Source organism: Culicoides brevitarsis, chromosome 2, assembly GCF_036172545.1.
Source record: "Culicoides brevitarsis isolate CSIRO-B50_1 chromosome 2, AGI_CSIRO_Cbre_v1, whole genome shotgun sequence".
Classification (NCBI taxonomy): Eukaryota; Metazoa; Arthropoda; class Insecta; order Diptera; family Ceratopogonidae; genus Culicoides; species Culicoides brevitarsis.
The window spans coordinates 19195997-19217898 of NC_087086.1; the positions used below are offsets into that span (position 1 = coordinate 19195997).

Here is a 21902-nt window from a genome sequence, read left to right on the forward strand (position 1 = left end):
GACGAAAAAAATGAGTGGCAGTGTTATTTACTTACGGGGCAATAGCTTTTATAATATTTATTTTAATTTCAACTAAAATGTCACGCAATATCGTTACCTTTTTTCTATTGTTTTGCTGTTATGCAAGCAATGCCTTCTTTGTTGATGGACGTTTTGTGCATTCTCTCACCTACTGGTCGCTAGAAACATAAAAAAATCGTCGTGGAAGGACAGGAACAGGCGTTTGCGTGTTTGATCTTATCTAGAATGCGATAAGAAAATTAGAGCACATGACAAAACTTGTTTATTTTTTCATCATTTATTTCAAATTTTTATCTCTTTTGTATTATAATTATAATTTTACTTCACTTTCTAAATATTAATATATAATATATATATATAGTTATAAACTCTTATAAAATAATTCTCATTATATATATTTTTATGTATTATATATATAATGATTATACAAATACAGATATTTTCTTGTTTTTTTCTTTTTTCTCAAATATTGTTGAAAAAAATCAATGATCATGATAATAATAATAATCATATAGATTTAGAATAATATATGATAAAAAAATTATTAATGAAACATAACACCTGAACTTTAAAAGTTCATATTAACTCCATGTCTGAAGCATTAAATGCTTGAAAAAATTCATTAAAAAAACATTAATAGGCCAATAATTTCCGATCAAATAACTAACACATTGTTCAATTTCTTAAATTCACCATTTTTTTTTCTTGTAAATATTTATCGCCAAATTTTTTTTTGTCAGTCTGTTAAATTTTTTAACATTTCTCAATTGTTTTTTTTATAATTTTGAAAGTTTTACAGCCAATCCAGTCCAAATTTTCTTCAACAGCTTCAAATTTAGTATAAAATAGTTGCAAATATCAATTTCACGAATAAATTTATTTTTTTTTATAATTTAAATTTTAATGAGTTATTTTTTTTTATTAAATTTTGTTCTTTCAATGTTTGATTTTTTTTAAAAGGAAATGATAAAATGTAGTTTTTCTTTCTAATATTATGTTAATAATAATAATTAATATTTTTTTTTATTTACACACAAAGAAAAAACATCACTCATTCCTTTTTTATTTAATTTCTTGACTTCACAACATTCGTTCATCCTTTAATATATTTTTCTTAGCTCATTCTCATCTCATTTGTTTTTTTTTTATCATATTTTGTAAGCTTCATTCATAAACTTTTTTTTTGTTGTTTCCCATTCTTACGCTTAAATAATATTTTTTTTGTTATAATATTATTTTTCTATCATTAACTTTTCATCATTTTTTTTTGTATTCTCACTTAACACTTGAATTAAATTTTTCTTTCTTACTTTCATGATATACAATATATATTTTTTGTTTTAATTTTTTCTTGTGTTGTAAAGAATATACTTTGCTTTGCTAACTTTCTCATGATCATTAATGTTATTTATTATTAATATTAGATAATAAGGATTCTGTATTCTTGAATTATTACTTTTTTTTGTTTAGTTACTACTGGTACTAAGATTTTTTTTTAAATTTCTTTATTAAAGGATAGAAACTTTATGAAGAGTGAAGAAATATATTTTTGAGTAAATTTGAAATATTTTTAAGTAGTATCAAACATATTCTTCATAAAATCTCTGTTTATATATTTAGGAATCGGAATTGTATGCATGTCAACCATCGGAAGATTGTAAAAATGTAGGAAATAAAATTGAAAAAAAAATGAAGGAAGACCATTAAATTCATCGTCATATTGCGGAATTACTATTTTTTTTTTGTTTAAATATTTATTATTTTAAAATGTTCGATTATTTTTTTATTTAAATGTGCGTAAATTTATTTTGGCAAATTTTTCTATTGTTTTCGTGAGATTTAGTTTAAAAATAATTTTATATTTTTTTTTTTTTGTAGTATAAAAATATAGGTTTCTTTATTTTTTTCTGTTGTTCTGAAACCTCAGTCGTCGGTTTATTTTTTTTTCTTGAAAGTAAAAATTATAAAAAATTGTGTTGTATATTTTTTCTGGATTTTTAAGATGATGATGAGAAGACAATGAATTGAATGGTTTTCTTTTGGTTGTATTTTTTATGTATCAATAAATTATTACTATCAATATTATTTATATGATATATATATATATATATAGAGCATTAATATATATATATTTTTATACGTTTATATTAATTAATAATTTTATAAGTTTTTTTTTCACTTTTATAAACTTTAATTTTTTTTTCGATTAACTCTGTGTTTTGTTATTCATTTTATTAAAGTAATCTTTCTCTCTGTGTTGTACATATACTACTCAGTTTTGTATTAATTTCCTTTTTTTAAATGTGTTTCTTTTTTCTTTGTAATATAACATGTATGTAATCTTTATTTTCTTTCAATATAATTAATAAACGGCAGTTTAGTTATTTTTCTTTAATATTTTCTTTTGTCAAGTTGTCTTTTTTTTTGTTTGTATATTTTCTATTTAATTTGTAGGTTGTGTTTTGTGTTTCATTTTTCAGGTTTGTATTATTTTTGTATCCTTCAGGAGCTTTCTTTTACAAAAGAAAAAAAAAGTAATTTAAAAAAGTTAAAATTAATTATTTTTTTTTTATTAAAATTTTAATTAACCGATCACTTTTCGTTCATGGACTATTGACTATGTATGTTGCATTAAATGTATTATAAACTATTGTATATTTCCCTTAAATATATATATTGTAGTAATTCAATTAAAAATCGATATACTTTGTCATATTAATAATAATTAATGGAAAACGGCTCTCATTTCCTGCGAAAATGTGCGAGGCCATGACAACGATTTTTTTTTAATTATTTTATTTTTTATAATTACTATGATTATGTATGATGAGTAAAAAAACAACAAACAAACAAAAAAAGGAAGGAAGGACCATTTGACTGGTTTTTAAGGTACTTGTCTATGTATTATATGCGGTTAATTTTTTTTTAATAACTATTCTTATAAATAATATTTGAATGTGTATGTTTGGTTGATGAATGTTGATGTGATCGATTAATATTTTAACAAAAAAAAATAATTAATTGCAACTTTTTAAATTTTTTTTGTATAAAAAATTAATTTTTTATAAGGAAGAAGATATGTTAACAAGACCAAATCCAAATAATTGTCCGTTTTTTTAAATGCACTGTAACACAAACGCTTGACTAGATTAACGTATTTTTATTTTTTTTGCTATTACTCTATCATATAATAAGGAAAAAATTGAGCACACGATTAAATTATTGATTATACGTATTTTTTCGTTTTTTATTAACTGGGGCAAGTATTGATGTTGTCGGATTTGGTCAGTTCTTAATCGAAAACAAAAAAAAACTTAATAATTGGTAGTTTTTAGTACAAAATCCTATATAAATGATGAATATGTTTTTAATAAAAAAAATAATAATAAATAAAATTAATAACATTCCTCATTCTTCTAACAAAATTTCCAGTAGTCGAAAATGCTTATCATTAAATATTTTCTTAAAAACATGTTTTTTTTATCGTTCATTATACATATATATGATCTACATACACAAGTATACTATTTTAATATTATTTAATGATAGTTTTTGTTAAAATTAATAATTATAAAAAAAATATTAAAATAATATAAAATTAAAACAATCATTTTTTGGAACTCATATTTACCATTTTACAATAAAAACTTGTCGTTTTTGTGTTGAGGAGTAGAAGGATTACGTTTTAAAACGATGTAAAAGTAATAAATATATGTAAATATTTATAAAAAGGTGTAAAATCGGGGAAAACTTAGTTTTTTTCTATGTATAGTTCTTAATAATATGAAAGAAATGCAGTTGAATGACTCGATTTCGATGCTTTTTAAGCATTAATTATGTTAATTGTGTCATTCCTGATGTTGTCCAGTGTTTTCTTAATCCGTAACGCCGTTAATCGCGACGATGGATTCGAGTACCAACACTCTTTCATAACTTTTGACACGCTTCTCAGTGTGTCAGACGAATCCCATCGGTTGGGAATTACTGGTCGTTGTCGATCGACACACACAACCTACGAAAAAAATTCAAAAATTAACTAAAATTTATGAAAAAATCACGAAAACCAAACCTTTCTCATTTCCTCAATCGTGGGATCGGGTTGCACAACATCGTAGAATGGTAACTGATAATCGTCGTATTTGCCGCCAATATCACAGCGACGTGCAAGTTCCCACAAAATGAGACCGAATGCATAGACGTCGGCACGTTTGAATGCATCCAGTTGAGTTATATCAATGGTATCGTCAAGTACCTGCGAAAAATGATTTTTTTTTATTTTTTTTTTATCAAATTTTTATAGAAAAATGCGGAAACTTACCTCAGGTGCCATGTATCGCTTTGTACCAACACGATCTGTCGACGGAATGTCAACAGAGTCATTCTTAACATTATGGCGCACGGCCAATCCCAAATCCCCAATAGCACAAGTCAAGTTTGACTTTACCAGGATATTCTTACTTTTCAAGTCGCGATGCGCGATACCCGGTTTTCCCATGTAGTCGTCGACGTTCATTTTGCCTAAAAAAAAATTAAAAGTTTCGTTGAAAAATTAAATTTTATGAAGAAAAAATTAAAATTTTTCGACTTTTTTTCAACAGGCTTTTAAAAAATATTTCCTAAATTTTTGCATTTATTTTTTTTTTTAATTTTTAAAAATATTTTAGGCATTTTCGCCGCTAAAAAATTATTTTAAATTTTTCAATGGAATATAATGGATTTTTTTATTTTTGAACAGAATTTTTAAAAAACTTTCAAGTAAATAATTTTTAACAGTAGGTAATATAAAATTTTCACAAAATTTTTTCTTCTAAAAATTGTTCCTTAAATAAATTTTTAAGGTTTTAAAATAATAAATAACTTTTTTCATTTTTTTATTTATTTTTGACAATATTTTATTTTGTGCAAAAATTCATTTCTAAAGCAATTAAATTATTTTTTCCACTTTTAAAAATAATTTTTTTTTTAATTTCTTTAAAAAATCAAATTTTAAAAATAATTTTCGAGAAATTAAAAAAAAATAATTTCGACAAAAAATCGATTTTAAAACATTTTTCTCTTAAAATTTAATTTATTTACATTTTTAAAAAAATCTTACCATGCGTTCCCAAAATCTCCATATGCATGTGAGCCAAACCCGTGGCAATCGATAATGCCATTCCCATCATCGTCTTAACATCCACAATCCGCATATTCAAATAATCGTACAACGATCCGTGCTCATGATAATCCGTAACGAGCCACAATTGCGTCCACGTCCCGTTATCCTTGTTATCTGCCGCAATAAATCCAAGAATATTTTCGTGTCGCAACATCTTCGTCTGATAAATTTCCGCCTCTCGGAACCACGACGACTCCTCGCGACTCGAGAAAATCTTAACGGCAACCATCTCACCGCGCCACTTTCCTCGCCAAACTTCGCCAAAACGTCCCTTGCCGATGACATCGATCAACTGAATTTGCCGCGCGATCGATCTTTGTTGCAGCAACGGCAATCCCGCCGAACCCGAACCACTCGTTGTCATCTCAATCAAATCTCGGATGGATTTGCCCGGCAAAATGGGAACATTTGGTCCGCACAACGAATCTTCCGGCAAAATTTGACGCGAACCTTGGTTCTTGAGACGTCGCTGGAAAAAGGTCGCCAGCAATCCCATGATGCACAAACACGCGATACTCGCGGACACGAGCAGCACAATGAAACCCCAGCTGGAAACGGGTCTCGGGACTTCGGCTACTTGTGGGGAATGAGGAAAAAAATTACATTAAAAAAGGCAATTAAAAATGTTGTTAAACGAAAACAAACAAACAAAACAGAAAAAAGCTAATATTTACAGCTAGAGGACATGCAAATTGTTCATTAGTAGTAAGATAGTCAAAAAGAGCGTTAAAACATGCAAACAATAAAAATAAATCAGGAGAGAAACTGCTTTGCAATGAATGTTATATCCAGAGTAATTTGGAGTTAAAACGGGGTAAACTCTCACAAAAAAAAATCAATTTTTTATTATTTTTTAAAAATAACACATTTTTCCCAATTAAACTTAAAAAAATATATTTTTATAACTTACAGCGGCGCACAATAAATTTGCAAGTCTATTGATAAAGAATTGCAAGTCTGGTGATAATAAACATGGGACGTCACAATATAAACTTCGGTTACTTTGTATGTATGTAATGCACGTATCAATACGACCCCAAACACAAATTTACCTCCAATCATGACCTGTTTTTGCATTTATTTACATGATTTTCCAAATTTTGATGGAAGTAATAGAAAAATTATAATATACGGCTGCTCCAAAAAATTTTTTACAATTTTTTGTCCAACTATTTTTGTTGTGAATTTGAAATTAAAAAAAAATTGAAATATTTTTTGATATAATTTTAATTTAATTTAATTAATTTTAATTTTTTTTTTCAATATGAAAATTCAATTAAATTCAATCAAAAAATTTTTGCAATTCTTTTTTTCAATCAAAAATATTTTCGTAAATTTTTAAATAAAAAAAATAAAAACATAATTTATTAATTAATTTAAATTCAATTGCTTGTTTATCAGGAAAAAATGAAAATTTTTATTTTAAATGCAAATATTTTTTTCAATTTTGAAAAAATAAAAACTAAAATAAATATATTAATTTTTAATTTCAATTTAAATTTATTTACGCCTTGAATATTTTTTAAAATTTTATTTAAATTACGAAAATTGTTGATAAAGTTTTTATTTTTTTCGAAATTTTTAAATAAAAAATTACAAAAAAAAAATAGTAATAAAATTAGGTATCTTTAAATTTAATTTACAAAGAACATTTTTTTTTTTTTGTTGAAATCGAATTAATTTTTGATAATTTTTATTTTTTTTTGTCTTCGCCGAAAAAAAAAAAATGGAGCAGCCTAATGATGAAAGACGATCACAATAAAAATAGAATATTTTTTCTTTGGACAAAAATTTCCCAATATTTTTTTTCACACGCAAAAAAATAACATTCACAGGAGATTCTTACTTGGAATCGAAGTAATATTCTTGGAGATGTCACGATTACAGAAATCGTAACTATCGCAACAATAAAATCCAATTTTGTCGTCGCAGTGAATTGCTCGGTCAAGGATGAAAGTGTGTTCGGGAAGGCATCTGTGTGTGATTATTGGTAAATTTAATTAAATTATTTTTTTCTAATAAAAATCGCGCATTTTTTGAATGAATTTTTTAAAAATTCGAAAAATGACCTGAGATGAAGTCTTTTGCAAAGCAACTTCAATTTCCCTTTTTTTTTGCAGATATTTTTTGAAAAGGCGGAAGAAAAGAAAGTGAAAAATATTAAAAAGCGACTACTGAATAAAAATAAAAAATTATAGAAAGTGCTACAGAATTTCTCATCACCAAATAATTTTTTTAGCTACTAATTTTTTTTTTTTTTTTTGACAAAAAAAATCACCTCGCTTCGGAAATTCCAACGGAACTTTGTTACAAAAGTCTGTGCGACAACAATCAATTACTAAGTCGAATTTTCGTTCCTTGGACGTGTGACATTCGAGTGGCAATCTGTCAGCCAACACAAACTGTTCATCCAAGCACCTGTGGATATTTTTCGTTTTAATTTTTTTTTTCAGGACGACGCGTTTTTTTTTTCAAAGGACTTTGTTAATTTTTTTGTTAAAATTATTTTTTTTTAAATAGGAAAAAGGGGTTTTCTGAAAACGAAATGCGTAAAATGTTGCCGGAAATGACTTCAAAGCTGGATTAGTAAAAATTTTGAGCGGGAAAAGTCACAAAATGAATATTTTTTTGGGTTATTCCATCGGAACTCTCACAAAAAAGAAAACTTCACACGAGTTAATGTCACTCTGTTCCTCAAACCTTCTTTGTCGTACAAGACCGGATGGTTGTCATTGCGTGCCCTGCGATAATCCCACAACAGCGGATCGAGTTCTTTATTGCAAAGGTCGTGTGTTTTGCAGCACGCTTGACCTCCGATATTGGTAACGGGACGTGTTTTGGGTCCCTTGATGGGATCGTCCGGATGACACCACGTCTTGTAAAATAACGGGTCATCGATGCATCTTTTTTTGATTTTTTTAAAGAGATTTTTTTCATGAAAAATTTTCAAAAAATTAAAAAATATGAAAAAAAAATACAAAAAACGTCAAAAAATGATTTGTTAGTCAAATTTCTTGGTAGCGATGTAATTTTTTAAAGAGAAAAAAAGCAGCGGAATTTTGAATTTCATTTCGTTTTCAGATTTTGCGTGACATGTTCCGTTGATCCACAGCAGAAATTTGCATAGGTTCATTTCCAATTCAATTTTTTTCCAATTTTAGCATTTTTTTTTGAAGATCAAATGAGACTCCTATTTTTTCGGTGTGTATTAAAAGTTTTGATTACGATGAACATGATGAAGGTTAGAAAAAACGGTGTGACATCAAGCAAAACTTACCGATACTGGAACACTTCGCCCTTCACCTTGTCGATGGATTTTGACGTGAAGCAATATCCAGTTGTCTCGCAAACGTTGTTTGTGTCCTTACAAATGTCACAGTGGCATTTCAGTTTGCGACCTAAAAAGAGAGAAAAATGTGTCAAGGAAGTGTCTCAAGGGCGTTACGTGTGATGTTTACGGTTCAAGAAAAAGGTACGTAAAGTGCAATTTTTAAGGAAGTGTAGAAGTTTTTTAAGGATTTTAAGGAAGAAGATAATTTTTTTTAAGGCAATTTATTATTTTTGTGAGAATTTTAATTTTTTTTTTAGTTTTTTATAAGGCCGCTCCAAATGAAACTCAATAGTTTTGTCCAAAATTTTTGAAATAAAAATAGGGGGTGCAAAAAAAAAACTTTGAAATACTTTTTTTCATACAAAATGCCAAAGTTCAAAGAATTTTTGACCGTTAATCAATATTTTTGTTGTTTTCAATTTTTTATACATTGATATTTGTGTATTAAAAATTGATCTAAAAAAATTTTACTTAAAATTGAAAAAAAAGTGAATATCATAAAAATAACTGTTAAAAATTTTTTTGATAAAATCTTCCATAATTTTTATGAAAATTATTTTTTAAAGAAAATTTAATGTCGAAATACGATTTTCAATACAAAAATTATGAAAATACACCAAAAATTGGTAATTTTTGATGAAATTTTTAACTAAAAGAATTTTAAAACTTAAAAATTATATTTTTTTTTTATTCTTATATTTGGAAGGAATTTTTAAATATCATGAAAAAGTAATTTTTTTCTTAAAATATCTTAGGATTTTGCATTTTAAGGTCATCAGTTTTTATATTATTCACTAAAAATGTGAAAAAGTGAGACAATTATGATTTTTAAATTTTTTTTTAAAGAAAGGTTTCATATTTGAGTTCAAAAATGTACCCAAAAATTATAAAATTTTTCACATTTTTCCTCTTTTCATTTTTCAAGAATTCCTCTTCGGAAAATTTGAAAAGAAAAAATTATGGACATTTTTAATTGAAATATTGGTCTAATGATTTTGAGCACGGATAATCCCAAAATGTTAAAACCTTGGACAAATTTGTTCAAAAAATCTCAAGTTTTCATTGAAAAGGATATTTTAATATCAAAAATAATTTTAAAAAATTCTTCGATTCTTGGATTTTTTGAAACATTTTTTGAAAAGTTCCGGGAGTCATAGCTTATATCGAGCTAATGAAATCTAAGAAAATACTCAAATTTTGGAAAAAGCATCCATAAAAATAGTTTCAAAATTTTCTTTACTTTGTCAAATTATAAATAATCAATTTCGTGAAGTATTTTGAATTATCGTCACCCTTAAAATTTTTGTATGGTTTATAAAAACATTTAAAATCCATGGAATTCGAGAAATTTCTTTCCTATCTTTTTGAAAATCTATAAAATTTAAACGATTTATATCAGTCTTAATGTAACTTTTCAGCTATTTTACAGTCCTTTAATTTCAAAATTCACTATTTTCGTCACTTTTTAAAATATTTCAAGACACTTTGTGCCTTATTTCAACAAATTTTATGAAAATCCTCCCAATAATTGCACTTTCCACAACTTTTTTGAACCCCGTTCACAACTTTGCGGGAACTCACGTGTTTCATTGCGTTCATTCGCCTTGGTTGACGCTTGTGGCACAACTTGCGCCTCACTCTCCTGTATCGGAAATATCGTTCCATCATCTATTTTGCGATTGCTGAGGGTGCCATTGATCTCTCTTTCATGCCGTCGAAGTGTCGAAGCTGCAACAAAAATAAAATTTTAAATTTTATCCTTTTTTAATTTTTCGTCAAAGCTTAAAAAAACGAACGAACGACGCAAAAAAAACTTTCACCGCGACTCCAATTAGAATCTTATTTTTTTTTTCTTATTGACAAACGCGAATGCAAACAATAATAAATAGTTTCTTCGACGTTCAAGGTCTTTTTGGGCATTTCAATGGTGACATATAGCACAACAAACAGCAACGCAACCAAAAATAATAATAAATAAATAATAAAATTTTCGAAAAAAAAATTGTGATTAATCAGCATATTTGTTGTTGTTGTGCTGTGTGTATGCGATTAATATAAACAACACACAAAGTTCCACTAAGCAGCAGCAGCAAAGCAAACATACAGACAGACACGCTGCTACGTCGTTGTTTGTGCGTCTTCTGTGTCGTTCGCTCGTTCGTAAGCCATATTCGGACACAATAATAGATGCAAAAAAAAAAGTTATTACCTTCTAATCGAAATGGGAACACAAGAACCACGAGAAAAATCAGGCAGAGTCCCGTGGGAATGAGCGAACGATTTAGCGACCGACTTGCGAGTCGCATTTTTCCACCTTACAACACCTCGTCGTCCCAAATCTTCGAGTAATCTTGTAAAATCTCACTTTTTTTCGTCTTCTTGTAAAATTCACTTCTTTTGTGTATATGGCGTTTTTTCTGTGTTGTATATAGTTTTTATTATTATTATGTATTTATATTTAGAGTTGAGTCGAAATGTGGTGATGAGCCGCCTTTATTATTGTTGTGTTTTGCACTTATTTCACCATTTTACCGAAAATTTGCACTCGCGACGCGTTCTCGGAACATTCAGCTTGGTGCGGAACACTTTTTTAGCAGGATTTGGCAGGTTTTTCCGCAGAAAATTCGTGAATTTCTAAAGTTCCGTGCGATTAGTCGTAAATGGAGGTATGTTTTAGGCCTGTGAATATCGACGACGATGCGAGTTTTGTGTTTTAATCAGTGCCGGACTTTAAAAAATAAAAATTGAAGTGGTTCAAAAAACTTTCAATTTAATTTTTTCAAATTTTTGAGGTCGTTCAAAGTGAAAATTAAAATAAAATCTAATATTTTTTAAGAAAAACTAAGAAAAGGGAAAATAAAAAAGTTTCCAAGCAAAAATTTCAGTATAAAATTATAAAAATAGGATTTTTTATTAATTTTTTTAAATTTCAGTCCCTTTCAAACAAAAAAGGCAAAATAAAATTCTTGGATATTAAAATTTGATAAAATAATCAATTTTTTTCAAAATTTATAAAAAATTGATTAGTAATATTTACTACAAAAATACATAAATATACTTAACAAAAATATTAAAAATTATTTTAATTTAAAAATATTTAAAATTATTTTTAGAAAGCCACTTTACATTTTTCCTCCAAAGTTTTTTTACTTTTATTTTTCTAGAATCGAAATCTGAATTTTTTTTAGTAAATCTAACTTTTTTTACTTTGGAAAATTTAGTAAAAAAATTTAAACTGGATAATAGGAAATTTTATGAATGTTTTCTTCACCACTCGTTTTTTGAATTTAATTCAATTTTTAAGTTTTTTTTTTTTGAAAATTGAACCAAAAGGCCCAAAAAAATTTGACTTAAGCTTAAAAAAACTTAATTAAAAAAAACTTTTGTTCAAAAGTTTTTGACTTTTTGAAAATTTTTCATCATATTTTAGGAACATAATTTTTTAAAATAATTTGTAAATTTTTTTGAATTAAATCAAATAATTTAACTTGAATAATTGTTAGTGACTTTTACTTAATTTTTTTCAGCCCTGCCCAAAATTTTAATTTTCAGCTCAAAAATTGTAATGCCCTTCTAAAAAAATCCCAAAACTCACAAGTCCCGAGTCCGCTACTGACATGAGGCGTAAAAAAGAGATGAGACGTACGTTCGTGTGTATTTATCATTTGGCATCGTCTCAGTGGAACAACAACAAGGAGTCCGAAAACAAAAGAAAAGCCCAAAAAACTCCCGAATTTAAGCGATTTTCCGCAAAACTTTGTCATTTTTCTGCGTTGCCGTCCCACATTCTGCGATCCCCGATACAAAAGCACGCCCGCAATGGTGGATGTAGCACGACAACTGCTCGACGAGCTGATGGGCCGGAATCGCAACGAAGACCCGTCCGCCGTCAAACAAATAACCTGGGAGGACAGTGTCTTTTGTACGTTTTATCTGGTGAAATTTTGTCCGCACGACCTTTTTGTCAATACGCGCGTCGACTTGGGGCAGTGCGCACGACTGCATGACGACGAAGCGAAACGCCTGTTCGAAGATGCGAAGCCGAGCTTCAAGAAAACGCAATACGAGGACGAATTTCTGAGGTTTTGCACAAACATGCTGACAGACGTCGATCGTCGGATACAAAAGGGAAAGCAACGACTGCTGCTGATGAACAGCAAACTCGAGCAAAATAATGCCGGGGCACCGGTAAAGCCCATCACGAAGGCACAAGAACAGCTGAATTCGCTTACGGACAAAATAAACAAACTCGTGCGCGAAGCAGAGGAAGCCGGAACGCGGGGCGACGTCGATCAAGCGCAAGCCCTGATGCGCGTTTGTGACGAGCTGAAGGAGGAAAAGGAGCAAATTACCAAGACGCAGGAGAGCATGGGCTGGAATGCCGCGGAATTGGCTGCCGCACAGGAAAAGCAGATGGAAGTGTGTGAAGTTTGCGGCGCATTTCTCATCATTGGCGACGTGCAGCAACGAATTGACGACCATTTGTCGGGAAAACAGCATCTCGGCTATTTGCAACTGAAACGCGCGGTGGAAGAGATGCAAGAGGCACGACGCAAGGAACGCGAAGAGGCCCGAAAACGCAGAGAAGAGGAAAGACGCTCGCTCGACAAAGATCGCGACAAGGAAAGACGAGATCGGGACAAAAGACGATCAGGATCGGAACGGTAAATCACGAAAATTTCAATAAAAAAAAATTTCTTTGTTCAAAAAATCTTTTTTAGTGACCGCAAATCACATGGATACTCGCGAAGAAGCCGCTCAAAAAGTAGAGACCGAAAACGAAGTAATTCAAAGTACAGCTCACCGCCACATCATCGCTCGGATCGGTAATTTTTTTGATTTTTTTACCCGAAAAATTTTATAAAGACAAATTTTTCAACAGGGACCGTCGATCCTCACATCATTCTCGTCGATCTCGGAGTCGCTAAAGTCCAGCAAAAAGACTCCCGTCAGCTCTCCTGTAACTTAACGTCAAATTTTTAAAGTGCCAGTCACCTGATAAATATAAATAATTTACTAGTTGATAACGATAATAATTAATAATCGTCCTTTCTTGACTAAAACAACCAAAAAAACACAGAAAAAATCAAAGAAATTCTTTGGCAACATTTTGTAGTGAAACAAAATTCGTAAATTATTCAAGTAGTGGTAGCGGAAAAATGTCAGTTCAAACTTTTTAAACAGAAAATTGATGTTGTACCCTTTTTTATATAGAGAAAAATATTTTTCTTTGAAATTTTTAACTATTTTTTTTTTAGTGCGAAACAAACACATATGACAGACAAATAATTCTCGAATATACAAAGAAATAAAAAATATTTACGTTTAATATTTTAAGTTGTAGTCCCATTTACTTCATAGGTAGATAATTAATTTAATACTGAACGAAACAAAAAAGTCATACAAATACAGAAAGAGATTGAACATTTTTATTGTTAGGATTAGGAGAAAAGCCAAGTCAGTACTTTTAATGGTCACCAAAAAGAAATATTTCTTGCCGCCTTTTTAAATACTTTCAATTCTCCCACTTTTTCTATCCTCTACACTTCATTTTTCAATTAAATTTAAAAATTTCAACTTAAAGCAACACTGATTGTGAGATAAAAAAAAAGAAGCAAAAATGGAAAACAAGAAGAAATTTACTTAAAAAAAATTATTTATAGAAACAAGATAATTTAATGATAGAATTTAGTCAATAAATTAAAGTTTAAATTGAAATTATTTTTATTGAATTTTTTTTAGCGTTTATGAGTCAAGAGCATCAAATTAAACAGGTTTGTAGTTTTTAGTGGCGAAGGTTTACAAATTTTTATGTTACTGAGAGCCCGTTGACTTCGTTCTACGTAAAAAATAAGTTTTTAAAGAATTTTTGCCGACATTTAATGAGGTATGCAATCAATATTACACGTCATTTTTGAGATTTTTTTTTAAATTTTCGAAGAATTTTCACATGAATTTTTCTTTAAATCCTGGCAGCTAATTGTCGTTCAACACAAAAAATTGATTCATTTAGTAGAATTTAAGTTATGGAATGTATAAATTTCTAAGAATTTTTGACATTTAGGTACAAAAATGACAGCTGTCAAATTTTTTAAAAAATATTGAAATCTTAAAATCAATCTTGACTGTTTTTTTGAAGAATAAGTAAAATAAAGTAACATTTTTCCTAATTATTTCTATAGAGGATATTTAAAAATTATTTTTGACTGTTAAATGAAAAAAAAAATGACAGGTGTCAAATTATTTTAAATCAATTTCCGACTTTTCAAAAGCAATAAAGTCTGAAATTGCATAAATTTAACCAAAAATTGATTTAAAATATTCTTTTATTGGCTTAAAATGAATTTAAATCAAGAAAATTACGTTCATTTCTGTCATTACTTTGACAGATGTCAAAATTTATGATTTCAAATTAATACCTCAAAATGAAAAAACAATCCGTTATAATTTTTAGTTTTCAATTTTTGATCAAAAAATTTTTATAAATTCATTCAAAACTTTATATTTACAAAAAATTTTGACAGCTGTCATATTTTAAACTCTCTTAATAAATTTTTAAACCTAAATTTCAAAATTCAGGAATAAAGGAAAAATTTTTGAATTTTAAACAAAAAAAAATAATAAAAAAATTAAAAGTGACGTTTTACCACAAATTTTGACAGCTGTCATATTGTAACTTGTCGAAATAAATTTTTAACTTAATTTTAAAATTCTGGAGTTAAGGAAAAATTTGCTTTCGCGTTTTGAATTTTAATTAAAGAAATTTTAAATAATTTTGAAAAACTTACATTTTACCTAAAATTTTGACAGTTGTCATTTTGACTGTCAACACTTTTTTTTTTTAAATGTCCGTTAATTCGTTAAAATGAAAGCTTTTGTTATTATTTATTTTTTTTATAAAATTTTAATCAGAAACAATTAATTCAAATGCACATCGTTACAAAAAAATCTCTTTCAGGATAAAAAATAATTTTTGATATCCCTTCAATAGATCAGGTAAAAAATTCCATTCACCGGTAATCTTCATCAATTGTATAAATTCATTCTAAACAAGGCCCGTTGCGCATGTAGTTGTATCTCTGCCTCGTAGTATTTACTTACAATTAAATGAGAAGTAAATAGATAAGAAACGAAACTGGTTGATGATATGCTCAACGCAGCTACGGACTCTTCTCTCAGTTCATTCAAAACCGCGGTGCAGTAAAGTTTGAGTCGTTAATACGGATTCTTTCTTTGTTATTTTTTTTCTGTTTATTGCCTTGTTGATATTCAATTTTTTAGATAAAACGCGAGCAAAATGTATGTCAAACACTTGACCTTCGCAGCTAAATTACGAATCGCTGTCGATATTCGCAAGTTGAATGTCCTTCTAGCCACGCAACGAAAGTTTGTAAAAAAATCTTCTTATCAGATAAAGATTACTTAATTTTTTTTATCAGTTTTTCAGCTGTAACGACTGTTTTGAACGCACCTCACACGCAAAATGGTCCGAAATTGAGTTATTTCCATCACGTTGGCTCATCGCCGTTGATCTTCCGAACAGTTGGTCAGCAACTCCAAATGTCTGCCGATCTTTATCCGAATCGCGAATGCATCGTTTCGTGTCACGAAGGCAAACGTTACACATTTCCCGAGATTTTGGAGAAGGCAGATCGATTAGCGGCATCGTTCGACAATTTGGGCATCGGAAAAGGAGATCGCGTGGGACTCATATCGCCCAATTATACAATGTGGTACATTACGGCAATGGCCTGTGCACGCAGTGGATGCATCCTGGTGGGACTAAATCCGGCATATCAAGTCCCTGAATTGGAATATTGCGTCGAAAAAGTCGGCATGAAGGCGATTGTGGCACCAGAAACGTTCAAATCACAAAATTACTACGAAATGATTGGGAAAATTGTACCGGAAATGCTAGAAACGGGCGTTGAAAAGAAAATTCAGAGTAAGAAACATCCAAAATTGGAAACTGTCATTATTGAATCGAACCGAAAATTATTGTAAGTCTTGTTTTTGATCATTTTTTAAACAAAAAAACTCGTTAAAATTCAATTTTCAGTGGGGCGCATTCCTTCGAAGACCTCTTAAGAGCTCCGTCTCAACAAGAAATCTCCCATATTGCCTTGTTTCAACATCTAATCCAGCCCGATAGTTGTTGCAATATCCAATTCACCTCAGGAACGACTGGAAAACCAAAAGCCGCCATGTTAAGTCACTATAATTTCATCAATAACGGCTTTCATATCGGAAAAAATCAAGAATTTGACAAGGATTACCATCGAATTTGCGTTCAAGTCCCGTTATTTCACGCTTTTGGGGTCGTAATTGGTGTTATGGCTGCTTTGGTGCACGGTGCCACGCTAGTTTTGCCCAGTCCCGGTTACAAAGCTGAAGAATCCATCAAAGCGATCAAGCATGAGCAATGTTCCTACATTTACGGCACTCCAACGATGTATGTCGATGTTGTGGCAAAGCTCAAGGAGCAACGGGAACACTTGGATTCCCTTCGAATGGCCGTTATCGGTGGATCTCCGTGCTCCCCGAAGCTCCTAAAGGACATGGAAGAGTATTTGGGCGTGGAAAAGGTGAAAAGTGTCTTTGGTATGACGGAAACGACGGCAGTTATTTTTCAATCGTTGCGGGATGAGGACAAAAAACGCGTTTTAGATTATGTCGGGCATGTGCAAGAACACACGGAAGCAAAGGTGATCGATCAGGATGGTAACGTTGTGGAATTTGGGAAACCGGGAGAGTTGTGTGTGCGCACTTATGGCACAATGTTGGGGTATTACGGGGATGAGGAGAAGACAAAAGAGATGATTGGACCAGATCGGTGGCTCAAAACGGGCGATCAATTCGTTTTGCACGAAGACGGATACGGACAAATTGTGGGACGACTGAAGGAAATGATCATTCGTGGTGGTGAAAATATTTTCCCGAAGGAAATTGAGGACTTTTTGAATCATCAACCGGGAATTTTGGAGACTCACGTGAGTTTTTTTTTTAAATAGACTTCTTTAATATTTTTCGCAATTAACAAAAAATTGCAAAAAATTTCGCAATTAAAAAAAAATAATTCTCAAATTTAGCAATTTTTTCATTCAGCCCAAAAGTAATTTTTTATTCACAAAAAAAAATTTTATGCGCCAAATTTATTTTTCATTATAGATTTTTGTTTTTTTTTTATTTTTCTGAAATGAATCTATATTTGGTGATTTGATTTTTTATTTGCACAGTCTTATTTAGCCTTTGGAAATTCAAAAATATTAATTAAAAGAATTAATAAAATTTTTTTTTTTTTGTACAAAAATTTTAAAGAATTTAAAGAAAATTTCAAAAAGCTTCATAAAGTTGATAAAAATTTTAAATTTTTTAGCCCAATTTTATTTTTCAAAATTTAAGAAAAAAATCTAAAAAAAAAAATTTTCAAAATTTTTTAGGTCGTTGGAATTCCAGACGAACGCATGGGAGAAGAAGTCGCTGCTTTTATTAGACTTGCACCTGGCAAAGAAACCATCACAAGAGATGAAGTCAAGGAAATGTGCAAAGGCAAATTAGCGCATTTCAAAATCCCAAAATACGTTTATGCCGTAAAAGAATTTCCGAAAACGACTTCGGGCAAAATTCAAAAATTCAAATGTCGAGAAATGGCGCAAAATTTAAATAAAAATTAATGGGTGTGATAAAATTTTGCTTTTTGATCAAAGTTACCTTTGACTTTTTTGTTATTCTCATTAAACGTCATTTTTTGTTGCGATTATTTTTTTTAAGCAAAATCTGTATTTTTTCAAAAATCAAAAATGTCTGGCATTCCAACATTTCGTGTTCCTGACTCAGACGAAGAAATGGACTCGGAAATTGAACGATCAGCATCGGAAACTTCAATGGAAACGGATGACATTGATGAAAGTGAGTCAAGTGGAACTGAAACCAGTACCGATGTAGAACTGATGGAAACACCTCCAAGACCGACTTTTATCGTGCATGACAGCGAATCCGAAGAAGAAACGCAACGTTCGCCATCCGGTCCCTTCAAGGTTATGTCAGAAGTGAAAGAATCTCCATCAAATGCTGCCATTGCTGATCGATTTCGGTGTCCAGTGTGCCTGATGAGCTTTGCAAAATTATCAACTCTTGCCATCACGTGTGGACATGTACTTTGCGAAAGTTGTGTTGATACTCTTGTCAACTATGGAACTCACAATTGTCCGGTTTGCAAGCGTCGATTCAGGAAATCGCATGCTAAAAAGATTTATTTTTGAATAAATTAACTAAATTTGAATTTTTAAACTGTTTTAGGAATTTAATCTTTTTTTTAAATTTAATTTTTAAAGGTACAATTTTAAAGATTTATTTTCCATATTTTTTTGTATATTTTTGTATGAAAAATTTACTCAAAATTTACGTCAAAATTTACAAAGAGTAAAAAATAATTAATAAAAAAATATTTTTTATTTTTAAAGAATAGAAATTGTCCTATTTTTTTAATTTTATAAAAATTATTTTTTTATGTTTTTACTCCAGGACATTCAAAAATATTTTAAACAAAAAAAAATCAAAAATTTTACAATATTTTACAATTTGATAATTTTGAAAATTTTAGTACCCAAAAATTAAACTTAAAAAATATTAATACCTAAACAAAGTTTTTTACCATAAAAATTTAATTTAAAAATATTTAGGTATTTAAAATTAATTAATTAAAAAAAATAATTTTCCGAAAAAAATTTTTTAAATATTGAAAACATTTTTTATACTGCACTTTTCCAGTATTTTAATGTCAACTTTAAAATAATTAATACACAAATGAAAAAAAAATTATGAAATTTTGCAAACTTCAGGAAATTCAAATTGAATTTTCTTTAAACAGAATATTTATTTTAAATTAAAAAAATATCTGAAAAAATAAAATTTTACATGTTTTTTATTTTACAAAGGAAAAGAATGAAAGTGATAAGTCGCCAGATGGCGCTACAGGCACGTTGTCAATATCCTGGTTGGAGCCACCAAAACGGATGTGCGTCAAAAATTGGAACTAATTTTGAGACGAATGAAAGTGATAAAACGAAAATACTGACCTTTTAAATTTCCAATACTGATCCATAGATGGCACGATTTTCGATTACTCTCCACTCCACATTCCTCGTCGCCACTTTTGGAGTAGTAAACAAAGCGATTTTCTAAATAGCACTGCAAAAAAAAACGCAAAATCAATGTGATTCTACGGCGAAAATCTCAGTGAAAAATCAGGTTTTCCAGTATTAGCCAGTAGTTAGTAAGCAGCTCGTAATTGTAGATCAAAAAAATACGTAACAAAGTGATATTATGTTTTAACAAAGCAAAAATCTCATGCCGACAGATTCCTTCCACTTAACTTAGCGAGATATTTAAGTAATAAATATCATGGAATTATATCACGATGAGTACTCCGTTTTTTACGAGTACGACGACGAGGACTCGAAAGACCGCCGGAATGGTCAAAAAACCCTTGAGAACGATGAAATTCCAGTGTCGGAGGTCAATGACGGGGAAATGCCAGTGCAGGAAACGGCAGACTCGGACTTTGATGAAGACTACGACGACGATGAGGGCAACGAGGAACACTTTACGAACTCCTGTGATGACGAAGATCTCGATGAAAATTCACAAATGACGGGCGGTCACAATTCCAGCAATTGCGAAACGCTTGAAAATGTCGATGGGACGTATCGTTGTCCGCTGTGCCCGAAGGAAGTCGTGTCGAAATACAATCTGAAACGCCACATGATGATCCACACGGGCGAAAAGCCCCACAAATGCGACACCTGCTACAAGGGATTTCGCGAACAAAGTGACTTACGGAAACACATGAAGGTGCATGTCTACGGAAACCGCCTTTTCGAGTGCAACATTTGTTTCCGCTCGTATCTCTCATACAAATCTGTCAAGTGCTACTATTGTGAAGGCGACGACGAGGACGCTCCGCCTCCAAATACCTACGAAGAAGATCCGACAAAGCTGTATAATTGCTTTTTGTGTTCCGCGACGCAGCTGTCAACGACACAATTAAAGCAGCATCTCGTTCAAATCCATCCAGCGACAAGTCGCGTCACGTTCGGCAATGGAAGCAGTCAGAATGGAACCGTGTCGAATACAAATGGTGCCGCAAAAAGCAGTATTACAAGTTCAACTTTGTCGAAAAATGCGACCAAAAGTGCCGATGACATGGAAAAAATTCACAAATGCAATGTTTGCTCGAAGGCTTTCAGGAGCAAGCAATTCCTTATGTTGCACACATTGACACATGCCAACAACAGAATCGAATCAGCCTTTTAAGAATATACTTTTTAAGACTTTTAAATTAAAGCTTTTAGCGTTTTAAAGATAAATCTAATGATCTATGAGACAGAGATATTTTTACACACGTAAATGTTACATTCCTTATTAGAGTTAAACGAAAAGATATTAGATTAGATCAAGAGAAGATATTCTTGTATCTTATTTCACAGCGAAAATTTCATATTTAATAAAGAAAATTAATTTTAACAATCAATTAAAAAATTAAAATTTTTTTGTTGGAGATTTACAAAAAATTGTTCTAAAGTTGATTCAAAAACTCATATTAGGTAATTTTTATAAACTCATTTTGATAAAATAAGGCGTAAAAAAATAAAATAATTAGTAAATCGAAGAGAAACTTCAGATAGTCTGATGAATCCAAAAGATATCTGGGAATGTGGATGGACAAACGAATGATTCTGTAGCAACACGTGGCTCTTTTACTGTGAACCTTTTACTGATTGATAGAAGCGCCACAAACATAAACCAACGTAAATTAAGTCAATTTTATACATTTTTTAAATAATTCTACACATTTTAATTTTTAAATTAAAAAATTTTCCCATTTTACTTTAAAAATTCAATATTTCTTTAAGTCAAGGGTTTTCACCAATTAACGCGTCGATAAATTCCCGTGTTTGGGCAGTATAGTGGGGCAAGATGGCGATGGAGTGGATGATGTTAAAACCCGAATCAAGAAACCAAGGTAAGCCTTGACGATCTTCAAATTTGGCGTAATTTCCGTTCTTACATGTATACGGTAGCGAAACCTGGCTCGTTACGGAGAACATCAAGAGGAGACTACACACTTTCGTCAACCGCTAAACGGATGGAGTCTAACCGGATCTCCAATCAAGATCTGTTGAGACGAGTCCAAAGGTGGACGAGCCATATGCTAAATATAACTTTGGAAATGCACAAGAGAAAATTCGGTTGGTACGGGCATACCATTCGCAAGGATCCCGAGGAAGTATGCGACAGGGAAGCTACTCACAAGGAAGCTGCATAAGATGTCGCTTTAAAAACACTTGGTGACGCTTCACACTCTCACAACCCAACTTAATCAGAAATAAC

The 21902-nt window shown here is 30.3% G+C and overlaps 3 protein-coding genes across 5 annotated transcripts; 2 read left to right on the forward strand and 1 right to left on the reverse strand.

The window, feature by feature from the left end:
* Window positions 1-3481: 3481 nt before the first annotated feature.
* Window positions 3482-11170, reverse strand: LOC134830137 (TGF-beta receptor type-1-like). 3 transcript variants are annotated; one of them, XM_063843522.1, is made up of 8 exons: window positions 10720-11170; window positions 10092-10238; window positions 8457-8577; window positions 7026-7153; window positions 5117-5752; window positions 4340-4539; window positions 4091-4273; window positions 3482-4033 (listed from the first exon to the last, which is right to left on the reverse strand). In XM_063843522.1, exons 1-8 carry the CDS (start codon window positions 10814-10816, stop codon window positions 3845-3847), a joined length of 1701 nt encoding a protein of 566 aa, XP_063699592.1. In that variant the 5' UTR covers window positions 10817-11170; the 3' UTR covers window positions 3482-3844. The 3 variants fall into 3 exon arrangements, with proteins under 3 accessions (XP_063699592.1, XP_063699591.1, XP_063699590.1); XM_063843521.1 differs by having other exon boundaries at window positions 5117-5755; XM_063843520.1 differs by lacking the exon at window positions 7026-7153 and adding an exon at window positions 7458-7597.
* A 1034-nt stretch (window positions 11171-12204) lies between these two features.
* LOC134828667 (medium-chain acyl-CoA ligase ACSF2, mitochondrial) lies at window positions 12205-18341 on the forward strand. Its single transcript, XM_063841649.1, has 7 exons — window positions 12205-13174; window positions 13232-13336; window positions 13393-13430; window positions 15836-15896; window positions 15950-16510; window positions 16570-17500; window positions 17951-18341. Exons 1-7 carry the CDS (start codon window positions 12330-12332, stop codon window positions 18182-18184), a joined length of 2775 nt encoding a protein of 924 aa, XP_063697719.1. The 5' UTR covers window positions 12205-12329; the 3' UTR covers window positions 18185-18341.
* A 1338-nt stretch (window positions 18342-19679) lies between these two features.
* LOC134830358 (zinc finger protein 677-like) lies at window positions 19680-21030 on the forward strand. The gene has a single exon (XM_063843811.1). It carries the CDS (start codon window positions 19914-19916, stop codon window positions 20823-20825), a length of 912 nt encoding a protein of 303 aa, XP_063699881.1. The 5' UTR covers window positions 19680-19913; the 3' UTR covers window positions 20826-21030.
* Window positions 21031-21902: the final 872 nt, after the last annotated feature.

Coding starts and splice junctions, on each gene's coding strand:
- LOC134830358 (XM_063843811.1), top strand. CDS start 19,914: ATGGAATTATATCACGATGAGTACTCCGTTTTTTACGAGTACGACGAC.
- LOC134828667 (XM_063841649.1), top strand. CDS start 12,330: ATGGTGGATGTAGCACGACAACTGCTCGACGAGCTGATGGGCCGGAAT. Junction 13,431..15,835: donor TCATTCTCGTCGATCTCGGA/GTCGCTAAAGTC, acceptor TGACCTTCGCAG/CTAAATTACGAATCGCTGTC. Junction 15,897..15,949: donor CTTCTAGCCACGCAACGAAA/GTTTGTAAAAAA, acceptor TTTTTTTATCAG/TTTTTCAGCTGTAACGACTG.
- LOC134830137 (XM_063843520.1), bottom strand. CDS start 10,816: ATGCGACTCGCAAGTCGGTCGCTAAATCGTTCGCTCATTCCCACGGGA. Junction 7,598..8,456: donor GGCGAAGTGTTCCAGTATCG/GTAAGTTTTGCT, acceptor AAATATCCACAG/GTGCTTGGATGAACAGTTTG. Junction 4,034..4,090: donor CGATTGAGGAAATGAGAAAG/GTTTGGTTTTCG, acceptor TTTTTTTCGTAG/GTTGTGTGTGTCGATCGACA.